Source organism: Mercurialis annua, linkage group LG7, assembly GCF_937616625.2.
Source record: "Mercurialis annua linkage group LG7, ddMerAnnu1.2, whole genome shotgun sequence".
NCBI classification, from domain to species: Eukaryota; Viridiplantae; Streptophyta; class Magnoliopsida; order Malpighiales; family Euphorbiaceae; genus Mercurialis; species Mercurialis annua.
The window spans coordinates 31,268,286-31,281,558 of record NC_065576.1 but is presented as its reverse complement, the minus strand read 5'-3'; the positions used below and the strand labels follow the sequence as shown (position 1 = coordinate 31,281,558).

General features: G+C 36.5%; 1 protein-coding gene across 1 annotated transcript; it reads left to right on the top strand.

Annotated features, from left to right (window-relative positions):
• The first annotated feature begins 8,563 nt into the window (after nucleotides 1–8,563).
• LOC126657024 (zinc finger BED domain-containing protein RICESLEEPER 2-like) lies at nucleotides 8,564–9,685 on the top strand. The gene has a single exon (XM_050351643.1). It carries the CDS (start codon nucleotides 8,564–8,566, stop codon nucleotides 9,683–9,685), a length of 1,122 nt encoding a protein of 373 aa, XP_050207600.1.
• The last annotated feature ends 3,588 nt before the right edge of the window (nucleotides 9,686–13,273 follow it).

Genomic DNA, 13,273 nt, shown 5'->3' with positions numbered 1-13,273 from the left:
ATTTGCATTAGCATTGGTCTTAACAGTCGAAAAACTAAAAAGATATTTTTGGGCTCACACAGTAATAGTCCGAACAAACCAACCTCTGAGAAAAGCGCTCGCAAGACCAGAAACATCAGGACGACTAATCAACTGGTCGGTCATGATAGGATCATACGACATCAAATACGAACCGAGAACAGCAATGAAAGCTCAAATCTTAGCCGACTTTGTAGCAGAAACAACAACCCGCGATCAACCTACCGAGGTAGACAAGGGCCTAGTCAGCTGGACGCTACAAGTAGACGGAGGATCAAACATGAGCGGAGCAGGAGCGGGCATGATACTAAGAGGACCACATAAGATCAAAATGCAAAACTCGATCCATCTAAATTTTCCAACAACCAACAATGCAGCGGAATACGAAGCTTTGATAAATGGATTAAGGATGGCAACGGTAGTCAAGACCAAGTACATCAAAATTCAGAGTGACTCTCAGCTGGTGGTTAACCAGGTACTTGGTCTATACGAGGTAAAAGATCAAGAGATGAAAAAATATGTAGACCGAGTGAAAGAGCTGCTCGCAAAAATTACCGAAGAGGGTGGAAAATGGGAGTTAGAACAAATACCCAAAGAGGAAAACACAGAAGCAGATACATTGGCAAAAGCCAGAGCAGCCAAAGAAACAATGCCGGGCATACCGTGCTCAGTTCAAAAGTTCAGCAGTATCTAGAATCCCGAAGCAACGTTCCTCATCAACCTATTGGACCAGTGAATGGAACACATCATATCTTACATTGAAAACGGGAGCCTGCCCGAAGATAACAAATAAGCAAAGAAAGTAAAACGCCGAGCACCACACTTCTCATACCGAGACGGGACTCTGTACAGAAAATCATTCTCACACCCCTTGTCCAGATGCCTCACGGTGGAGGAAGGGAAATATGTCTTAGCCGAGATAAACGAAGGTGTATGTGGAAGCCACATCTCACACCTGGCACTCTATCGTAAAGCCGTCTTACAAGGTTATTACTGGCCGACACTGGCACAAGACGTAGCAAACCTGGTACAAAAATGTGAGAAATGTCAGTACCACCAAAACGTACACCATCAACCAACGACCGAACAAAATCCAATAAAAGTCCTTGGCCATTCAGTATGTGGGGAATAGACATCGTTGGACCTTTTCCAACGACAAGTGGGCATAGAAAATTCCTAATAGTAGCAGTTGACTATTTCTCAAAATGGGTAGAAGCCGAAGCTGTATCCACTATAACAGAAGCACGAGTGCGAAGCTTTGTCCGAAGAGAAATCATCTGTCGTTTCGGAATCCCAAAGACCATCATAACCGACAATGGAAAGCAATTCGACAACAAAAACTTCAGAGAATTCTGCACTGAAAAAGGAATTGATCTAAGGTTCACATCGGTCACCCACCCACAGAGCAACAGGATGACCGAAGTAACCAACCGAACCATTGTCAATGGTTTAAAAAAGCAGCTAGACGAGGCAAAAGGTTGATGGGCCGATGAGCTACACAGTGTCCTATGGTCATACAGAACCACGCCAAAATCTGGCACAGGAAGGACCCCATATAGCTTAACCTACGGGTGCGAGGCAATGGTACCAGTAGAGATAGGTATGCCCACCATTAGAGTCCAATATTTCGATGAGGAACAAAATGAAGAAAGCACTAGACTCTGCCTCGACCTACTAGAAGAAAGAAGAGAGCAAGCCTTGCTACACATAGAAACATACAAACAGAGGATGGCAACATATCACAACAAGAGGGTCAAACCCCTAACGTTTGAAGTCGGAGACCTAGTACTACGAAGAGCCGACATAGCAAGAGGTAACGCAGGAGTATCCAAACTCGGAGCAAACTGGGAAGGACCTTACAAAGTAAAGAAAGTAGGGAAAGGAGGAGCCTATTATTTAACATATCTGTCAGGCCGAGACCTACCAAGAACCTGGAATGCCAGGGTTCTTACAAGATTCTATCAGTAGACAACATTCAGGTTAATCGAGTCAGTCAGGGGTTTTTTCACTTGCATTTTGGTCAAAGTCGGTTGTAGGCAAAAATGCAAGTTTTTCCCCTATCAATAAAAGAAAACAAAAAGAAAAAACAAAGTGTGCCAAGCCATAGCTTAAAACGACTTAAAACAATTGCTTTATCTGAACTAAGCCATAGCTTAAAACGACTTAAAGCAATTGCTTTATCCGAACTAAGCCATAGCTTAAAACGACTTAAAGCAATTGCTTTATCCGAACTAAGCCATAGCTTAAAACGACTTAAAGCAATTGCTTTATCCGAACTAAGCCATAGCTTTAAAACGACTTAAAGCAATTGCTTTATCCGAACTAAGCCATAGCTTTAAAACGACTTAAAGCAATGGCTTTATCCGAACTAAGCCATAGCTTAAAACGACTTAAAGCAATTACTTTATCCGAACTAAGACATAGCTTAAAAACGACTAAAGCAATTGCTTTATCCGAACTAAGCCATAGCTTAAAACGACTTAAAGTAATTGCTTTATCCGAACTAAGTCATAGCTTAAAACAACTTACAGCAATTGCTTTATCCGAACTAAGCCATAGCTTAAAACGACTTACAGCAATTGCTTTATCCGAACTAAAAATCCGAACAAAGAGATGAAATATCCCACAAACAATATCTACATTTTTAAACAAACACCGATGACAAAGTTGAACATATAAAAAGTAAAGAAAAGTACCAAACAAGGGAGATAAAACACACAAAAAACGATATATATATATATCACTTGTGAAAAATCCACAAACAAAATTACAAAAAAAAGAGAAGGAACAGTTCCTAATCTATTACAGCCTGCGTAACATCGTCAGGCAAATTCAAACCATTTCCTGACTTAGAACCACCACCCTCGCTAAGACCAGCCTCTTCATAGTGACTCACATCAAGCTGTCTGGGCATCATCGGAGCCGTAGGAAGGTGAACGCTCGGATCAGCAACAGATTGAGCGTTATCCCGGTTTATCTGCTCAAATTCTTTACTTAGCTCGGCCACCAACTCCTTCGCAGCATCAGATACTTCGGCCTTCTTCCGCATAAGCACTTCATACATGCTCGCCGCATCGAGATAAAGACAGTCGGGATCAACATCAGGCAACAGCAGGGGACCGACTCTCGCTCTCAGATCATCCTCCAACAAGTCAGCCAATTGACCGAACTCAGCAGCAGCCTCCGTCCGAACAGCTTTCACAGCCTTCTCAAGTTCTTCCGATGCAGCCTTCTTCTGCTCGGCCAAAAGCACATCATGCTGCTCCCTCTGCTTGATGAGATCCAACTCATGTTTTTGTTTGAGCTCAACTCGAGTCTCGGTCAGACTGGCCACTTCCTTCTTTAGCTCGGCAATCTGAGCATTATACTCCTTGATATGATTATCAAGCACAGATTGAACGTTTGCTCGAGCAATCTGCTCAGACTCCAGAGTAGCAGCAGCAGCCTCAGCTTTTTCCCGATCAGCGGGCGCCTGATTGACCAAATCATCCTGAACTGAACGAGCCCCGAGCAGATGGTTGATCAACTATCACAAATAAACCACGGTCAGAATCATAAAAAATACAGTACAATAAAAATATACAAAGACAAAGTCGTTTACCTGAAACGCCGAAGAACAACCCCCATCAATAAAGTCCCGAGGATGGACAATCTTCAGGCTATCCACGTCTTTAGGAAGAGAGCAAAGACGGGCCAACGAAAGGGTTGTAGGATAATTTTCAACAATATATGCCGACGTCTTCCTCTTCAAAAACCGAGCAATGACAGAAGAAGTCAAAGTCGGATCAGCACCAGTGTCAGTAGGGACTTCAACAGAATCCCCAACTTTACTCTTCCCCTTCCGAGACCGACCTTGGTCAGCCTGAGACACGCCAATATTAACAACTGGGATAGACCCTGTCTCAACCCCAGGACCAGCAGCCCCCATACCGGCATTCAAAGCCAAAACAACAGGCTCATTTCGCTCCTCCTCGCCAGACACATCTTGAAAGGCGTCGATCTCGGCCGACAAATGATCAGCACCCAGATCGGAGGGCCTCTTCCCAATAGTTTTCCCCCTTTTTCGTTTCTTCTCAGCGGGTTAGGGTATCGCCTCCGAGTTCACACCTTTATCACTCGGTTTAAGAACATCAGCCATCTTCGGCTGAGAGGCATCAACAGCTCGGGACGTCTACCCTTTATTGGGTCTAGCTCGCCTCCCGGCAGCAAAAGCAGCCATATCCATCGCTACACAAACACAAAAAAAAATAACACCGATCAGTAACATGACAACATAATCATACATAACAAATAAAACACACAAAAATAAAAACCGAAAACAACCTTTGCGATTGGGGTTAAACTTTACAATCCTCAACCGAGGAAGGACCTCCTCGGTACTTACAGGGCCGGTTTGTCCCAATAAAACCTGAAGACGGGCATATTCCTCTTCTTGGACCTTATCCCTCCTAATATAGGTATGCTCCGGGGAAACACAAGACCAGCAACAGGGTAACTCGGCAAACGCAGAAGGATGCCTGAGTCGGAACCAGTCTACCCTAAACCGCTTAAGGGAGGTGGTGACATTATCTACTATTCGCCTAGGTTCCGACTTAAGAATTTTAAAATATGCAAAGTCATATTCGCCATTAAAAACTAGACCATACATACTGGCGAACAATTTAACCGAGAAGGGAATTTTATTTCTTAAACAAAAAGCACAAACGGTAAAAAAGTGCCTAATACCGTTCGGATGAAATTGGCTTAAAGGCATGTTATACCACCAAAGAAGCGCAACAAGATCAGACTGAAAAGGAATCCTAACCCCGGAATGAAGGTGCTCTACACAGACAATCACATACTCCGGGTCAACGGGAGCGTTTATGGGTATACCCGGAGGAGACAACTCTAAAGTATAGCCATCCGGAATTTTAAGTTTTAACTCTAGGTAGTCTAAATAGTTCTGGGTGAGCTCGGGAAACATCGTTTCCAGCATCACTCTCCTAACAGCCGCAGTTTTGGACTTCCTAGGTCTAACTCGCTAGGCCGAGCATATGAGGTCCCTTCCGAACATATCAAGTCATCTAAATGATTTTCACCAACAATACCATCTTCGGTATTCTCGGCATGATCATTATCACTACTGCTAGGGTTCTCATCAGTATTAAGTCATAGGTCTTGCTCGAACATGTTCTGAGAATCTTCTTCACCCGACATTTATTCGCTAAATCCAAAAACAAAAAATCCAAAAGAATAAACCCTAAGTATACCAAATCAATAGACAAACAGAAAAAAGCAAAACACAAAAATCAAATGAAGGATCAAAGAAAAAAAAAGTTGAAGAACTTACGTTGATCTTGAGAAAATAACTTGAAGAAACTTGACAAAAAAGGGAAGAAATAAAAGAAGAACAGTAAGAACACCAAGAACAGCAAGAACACGAAGATTTGAGAGAGAAAAAACGAGAAAAAGGAAAATGGGAAAACAAACAAAATAAGACTTATATAGAAGCCGAACAAGGACAACTGAAGAGTCACCTCAATAAACGAGCCAAAATCAACAGACGCATCAATAAATGCGCTAGTTGGGGACAACGTCAGTTACGAAAACAGCAACTAAGTGACACGTGTAACGTGAAACGGTAGCAATAAATAAATGCAATAAAAGCAAAAAACAGGCTATCAAAATAAAAGGACATAGTCGGACATAAATATCCGACACACTAGGGGGGACTTGTGATAACAAGACAAATAGACCGACCTCAACAAGACACAGTCCACAAATAAAACCGAACAAGACAAATAGACCGACCGAGACACGTCTACATCAAGCAATCAGTATAAAACCAAAGCAAGTCAAATCACATAAAGGTCAAGGCAAAGGCCTAAATCGGACTCACCGAATCAGTCATATCTTGGATACACCGAAGACAACCACTTTGAACACTCTGAACAAATCTGTCAGAACGTACTCTGACATTCCAGACAACTCCTGCACAGACAAAGAGAATGAGGTCAGACTTGTCGGCCTAAACAAAGGGAAACAAAGGCTTAATATAAAAGGCAAAAGAAAAGTAGGTAAAAAGGTTAATTCTCTTTTTCTCTCAACTTTTAGCTCACTTTCACTTCTTATTCTTTCTCTCACTAAAATACCTATTGATTAGACCGTCGGAGTAGTTTGCCGGAATCCCCTTCCGGCATCCTTCTTACGGTTGTGCTGTGCCTTTCAGGTACGGTATTGAAGATTCCGCCGGATCAAAGTGTCGCCGCCGTTCCAAGAGTTATCAATGGGCTAATTTTCAAGTTTGACGGACTAAAATTGACCATACCCAAACCCTTAGGGCTCTAGGAACCATTTTTATACTTTTAGGCACCAAAAATGACTTTTAACCCTGTTTTACTTAGCCTATAAGAGAGAATCCAAATATAATTTAGTAAATAGGCACTTAACTCAATCCTAACACCTAAAATTGTATCACTTAATACTCTTTTAGAAGCTTGACATAACTAAACCTCTAGTAAACCCTAAACCTAATCGAACCTCTATAAATAGACCATTAAGATAGCCTAGCCTGAGGTGGCACCAGACAATAAGAAACACGCACAAACCCTAGAATTAAGAGGTCTTGGCCGAATTCTACACACCACACACACAAAATTAGTCAATACGAGTCTAGAAAACAAGATTAAAAACGCTTTAATTACTCAAGAACAAGCTACTACGCACTGGTCCGAAGCTGGATGCCACATCCGAATTGCTAGAAAATGAGCCAATTACTTAGAAGGGTACTTCCGAGGACCCAAAAATCAATCTTATCACTTTTAATGCCATTATAACCATGCTTGTTGTTTTTGGATGCATGACTAGTTTATTTTATTGATCTTTGCCATAAACTGCCTTTGTCGTGAATATAATGAAATTTCCATGAACATTTGTTTGTTAACATATTTAGGGCTGTCCTATTATGTTTTACACATAACATTTGAAAATTGAATTGATTCTGGTGCCTAGATCGCAAGCTAGATGTAAATTGTCATAGTATGTATTTTTGGTGTTCCTGATATTTTTGATTCAAAATACATTTAGAAAGCATGATTAGGATGATTAATGCATGTTCAATTGTTTTATTTCAATATCAGTATGATTAGAATGATTCGTTTGCATATTCCCGAGACCCCAACAGAAGCAGTCCCCGAACCTACCAGAATCGCCGCCGGCGCCGGTTCACTAGGGCTCCACCGTCACTCACAATGGCACAGTGTTCATCATCCCCCCCCTTCCCAGATTTTTCTTCCCAGATGCTTCCTGACTTGATCCGACCTATTTTTCGTGTTTCCGGGCTTGTTTGAGCTCGGAATTGGGGCCCGTGTGAGCGCACGTATATTGTATTTAATGTAGTATCATAATATATTATATAATGGACGAGTCCCTATGTAATTCGGGCCTCGAGGCCCAAAACTATAACCCATTAAGCCAACCGAGACTTGAAGCCCGCAGCTGACGTATCCAGCAACTTCCAGAAGCAATTTTGGGTTCACCCAAACTTGGAATCGACCCCAATTAAAACCAATGGAACCGCATCAACGAGATGAACAACATTTGTAGTATGCCTGAAAACCAATTCCAGCCACACTGACGATCAAAACACGGCGAGTGTCAAACACTCCGGTCTACAAGGTTTAAAAGTATCCCTAACCTTGTCTGTTTATCCAACTGCACATTATGGCGTAAGGATCGGGATTAGCAATGTCAGAATTTGAGTATATTTGATGAACTGGTTAAAATCGGCATGAACAAAAAATATCAAAAAGGATTTAAATGAGAAAATAAAGGAAATAGTGGAGTAGTGGCAAAGATGTAAATAATTAAGGAATGTAGAGGTAAATAGGTCAATTTAGGTGTGGGAGTGTGTGCCAAATTGACTTGATTAACAAGTCAAATAGGTTTGAATGTTAAATAGGGTAGACGATCATCTGTGAAGATAGACGATCGTCTGTAAGTAAGTCGGTTAGGCAGAATGTTTAGACGAGCTACTAGACGATCGTCATTCTAGTAGACGATCGTCAAAAATGGTTGACGATCGTCTTTCGGGTCTGTTATAAAAAATAAAACGAAAATTTTCATTTCTTATCATCTCTTCTCTCTCAACACTTCTAGAGAGAGAAGTAAACCTTATATCAGATTTCCAAAGCTTCAAACCTTATTTCAATTTATAAAACCTTAAAAATATGAAGACCAAACAAGAGATAAAGCTTTTCATGTGAAGATTAAAGCATGAAAATCAAGAATTTTGGTGATTTTGATCTTAAAACTTCAAGTGTTCATATCTTCCACAGTTATTTTTGGTTTACTTTAAATTTTGGAGGATAGCTTCAAGAGGTAGACTACTCCAAACCCTTTTGATCATTTGGTGTTTAAGTGAGTGATTTTAGAATTGTTGGTTAAGTAGGATTTTGGTGCAATTTTGAGGGTTTTGGTGATTAAGATGAAAGAAATGATTTGCATGTTTGATTCTATGATTTAAATTGAAGTAATTGATGAATATGCATGTTAATTAAGGGCTGTGATGGTGCAAGAAGGTGTTAAAGTTGCTCAATCTTCTATAGATAAAATTAGGGAGAGCGTAAAGTATGTTAGGGCTAGTAATGCGAGAAGGGTGAAATTTGCTGAGTGTATTTTGCAGTGTTCTTTAAGTTGTAGGCAAGTACGACAAGATGTACCAACTAGGTGGAATTCGACATATCTAATGATTGAGAGTGCTCTACTTTTTCAGCGTGCTTTTCAACATTTATTTTTAATTGATACTAAGTATACCTCCTGTCCTACAACAGAAGAGTGGCTTCAAGCTGAGAGAATAATGAAGCTTTTAAAACCCTTTTCTGAAATATCTACACTTTTTTCTGGAACTAAGTATCCGACTGCAAATTTATATTTTCATGGAGTGTGGAAGATTGAGTTGCGTTTATTGGAAGAATTAGGAAATGGTGAGGATGTAATTAGCAGAATGGCTACAAGAATGAAGATTAAATTTGATAAGTATTGGCATTCTTACAGTGAAATTTTATCGATAGCAATTATTTTAGATCCTCGCTATAAGTTGGATTTTGTGGAATTTTGTTTGTTTAAAATAGATGGTATCGAATCAAAAGATCGTGTGCTTCATATTCGTAACAGATTGTATTCTCTCTTTGAAGAGTATATGGTTTCATCTGCTAAAGATTCAACCTCTATTAGATCAAACAGAATTGTTACTTGTTTTACGGGGGATGATGTTGATGAGTTTGATAGTTTTGAAAGTGAAATTTTTGGCTCTGTTAAAGCCAAATCGCAATTGGATTTGTATTTTGAAGAACCTAGGCTTGATAGAAAACAGTTTGCAGATTTAGAGGTTCTTAATTATTGGAAAGATAATTCTTTTCGATATCCAGAACTTTCATTGTTGGCTCGTGACATTCTTAGTATTCCTATAACCACGGTTGCCTCAGAATCTGCTTTTAGTATTGGAGGACGGATTCTCGATAAATATCGGAGCTCTCTTCTGCCTCAAAATGCAGAAGCATTATTATGTGCTCGAGATTGGTTATATGGGGTACCTCTTATTGAAGAAGATCTCGAGAAAGAATCTCTGATTGAAGATTTTGAAGAATTATGCAATTCCATGTCTTGTTCATTCACAAAGGTTACTTAGGTATGTATTTTAATATCTTTCATTATATCTTTTAAATGAATCTGCTTCTATTGCTTTGTTTGGTCCAATTGTTGAATCTGCTTGTATTGCTTTGTTGCACCTTATCAATTTATGGAGCAATTGAATCTGCTTCTTGCTTTGTTGCACCTTATCAATTTATGGAGCAATTGAATCTGCTTCTTTTGCTTTGTTTGGTCTTATTGTTGTACATGTTTTTATTGCTTTGTTACACGTTATCAATTTATGGAGCAATTGAATCTGCTTCTATTGCTTTGTTTGATCCTATTGTTGTACAATGGGCAGAAAATTGACTCGGTTGATGGAAATTGTTTAAGTTGAGCATATATAGGCTGCGAAATGCATGTATAAATTTGGTTTAATATATAGGCTAGCATTAATGTTAATTGTTGTTTTTGAAGTGCAGGGCAATGGTGATATCTGAAGGCCATCCTCCAAGTGTACTAACAAAGATGAACTCAATTATCCAAAGGTCGTCCTCCAAGCAACGTTTAAACTTCGGTTGGAAACGGACTCGGTTGATGGAAACAAGGGCAGCACAATACATTTTTCATCTAGTTTTGATTTGGTAGTACTTGTATGGAACATACTGTACAACAGATGCTTTGCACAAATGATTTTGACCTAATTTGAATTTGAGTAAGATGATAAACTTGTAATTTGATTAATGATTTGAACAAATGATTCAGACTATATTTTGTTAATTTATTTATTTTTTCTTTAATGTTACTAGTGAAATAAGTAGAATTTGAATATTTTTTTCAGAAAAATGTTTTTTTTTCCCGGAAAATATTTGTTGGAAAATATTTTTTCAGAAAATATTTGTTGGAAAATATCTTTTCCAGGAATAAAAACGTTTTTGTCGGAATTTTTTTCGGAAAATATTTTTTTTCGGAAAGTATTTTTTTTCCGAAACATATTCTCTCTAAAAGTTTCTCTCTAAAATTCATTAATTCTCACAAGATGTACAATTAAAATGTAACATAATTTAAATTTTGAAAAGTCAATTTTTAACATTATACATATAAAGTGGGTTAATGGGTGGGTTAGGGTCATATAGGATTACAAGGGTATGGGTACCCATATAAAATTAAAACGGGTCATAAATGGGTAGATTACCCATTTATGACCCTACCCATTTAAACTCAACCCATACCCACCCAAACCCACCCATTTGCCACCTCTACATATAATAGAAAAGATAGGTGAAATTAGTAGATGATTACAATAATAATCAATAATAGATATTTTAATAATTAATTATATACCTCTTTTTAGCATTTAGCATTAGAAAGCAAATTACAATTTTATGCTAAATACAGCATCTTGCTATTTTTATGTGTTAAATTTAGCATAAAATATAAAATTGCATTGTAAATGCTCTTAAGAAGTAGCTGGTGTAATATTTTATTATTAAACAATTACATTATTATCGACGTTTTATATTATGAGTCACGTGCAAAACATATAAAGTAAAATTAATATTTATATAATAACAGTAATTGATGAAAACCGTATTCCAAAATAAGTATAATAAAGTCGAGTCGTACCGGATCCACTCATCCGAGTGAATATAAGGACTCGCCCAAGGTGAAACCCCAATGATAACACATTCGAGTCTAAGAGACCTCATCGTGACTAAAGGCTGAAGAGAGGATTCGCCTGAATTCCCAGCAAGACCGAATGGAATAATATCTAAGTACAAAGCGCGTCGCTAGAGATCTGATTACACGGAAATGGAATAATATATAGCTAGAAGACCAGATATGCGGAATCACTTTTTTAATCGGAAACAAACTCCTATCTGGGAAGATAAGCCTGTTTAGGAAGACACTTCTAAATAGGATTCTTATGGAATAAGGAATATTTTTACGACTTATTGCAATTTAACCAAACTTTTTAATTTTTGTAATAATAGTCAAATTGTTTTTTTTTATTGCGATAATAGATAAATTGGTGACCAAATTTACAACGAAAAAATTCAAGTTTCACTATTATTACAATAAAAAAAATATAATATAGCTATTATTATAAAAATTAAAAAATTTAGTTTAAATTGCAACATATCATTAAAATTTGACTTTTTATAAAATAAGTATTCTATATAATCATATACTAGCCCTTTTCAATTCCTCTTGTGTTTTTCTTCTTTTTCCAAACAATCATCTCCCAGCATATAATTTTATGCACCTGCACGTTTCCAAACAAATAGTACGTTGCAACAAAACAAAAGTGTTAAGCGTCCCCGTTACAGCCCTTTAGAAAGACGAAGATACAAAACTTCCCTCGTGCCACATTTTGTGGACACCAAGTATTCTATTTCTTTTTCTTACTCTTTTTACATTAATAAATAAATGAATAACTAGTGAAATGAATAAAATCTCTAAAACTAAAATAAAAACAAAATACTTTATAAATCAAACAGAATCTTTTCCTTTTTAATCCTTTTGGTTTTAATATATTTTTTTTCCATTTAAAAAGAAACAAATGCCTTCTACACATGAATTAACAAAACACTAATTACTGCAGTTCCTTTTTAATTTATTCTCTATTAAAAATAATTTTATAACATATATATATATATATATATAGTAATAATTATTAATTTTAGGAATTAAAACAAGATGAAAAAAAATTCATATAAATTGACATAAAAAATACAATATAGACTTTTTAAACATGACATGTGAAAGTTAGATATATTACTTCTTAAAAAAAACGGAGAAAATATTACTCCCTCATGTATATATATTTGTCTCATTTAACTTTAACACAAGGATTAAGAAAGTCGTTATTATTTTTTAATTTATAGACACTTTTACTATGTTAACCCTACCTTAAAATTTGTGGACATTTATTATTATATTTTTTATTTGTATGATTGCATTTTTTTAATAAATTAATAAAAAATAATTTAAAAAAAATAGTAATAAATGCTCTCTTGATATACTGACATGACATATATATGGACCAAAATAATTTTACAATTGCGACAAATGAAGGAGTACTTTTATTTATTCACTTACATCTTTTAATACTAAATTTACTTTAAATGGAATATACATAATTAATATATTAATTTTTTTATTCATTCACATTTTTTAATGTCAATTTTATTTTAAATGGAATATACATAATTAATATATTAGTTATATATGTTTTATTTAAATTAGTAGTTATAAATAAAAAATATATATAATTTATTAATAACATCGTACTAATTAGAATTATATGATAAAAATATAAATATTAATAGATTTAATTGCTTAAAAAATCACTAAAGCGTGTTTTGCAATTTTAACATGATTTTTCAATTTTAATATTATTGAACATCAATTTTGAATTTTACAAAACATCGTGCATTTTTTTAAGAAAATGCCGCCGTAACATTGTTTACTTTGGCGTTTACATCAATATTTTTTGATAAAAAATATTTGATATTTAAATCTGCAAAAATATAGTTTTAAAATAAATTATTAAAATTAAAAACTCATGTTGAAATTAAAACACATGCTAAAATTTGTGATTTTTAAGCAATACAAATATCAAGATTGGAGTGCGTAGAGAGAT

Excerpts from the sequence above, each read along its gene's own strand:
- LOC126657024 (XM_050351643.1), top strand. The coding sequence starts at position 8,564 with ATGGTGCAAGAAGGTGTTAAAGTTGCTCAATCTTCTATAGATAAAATT.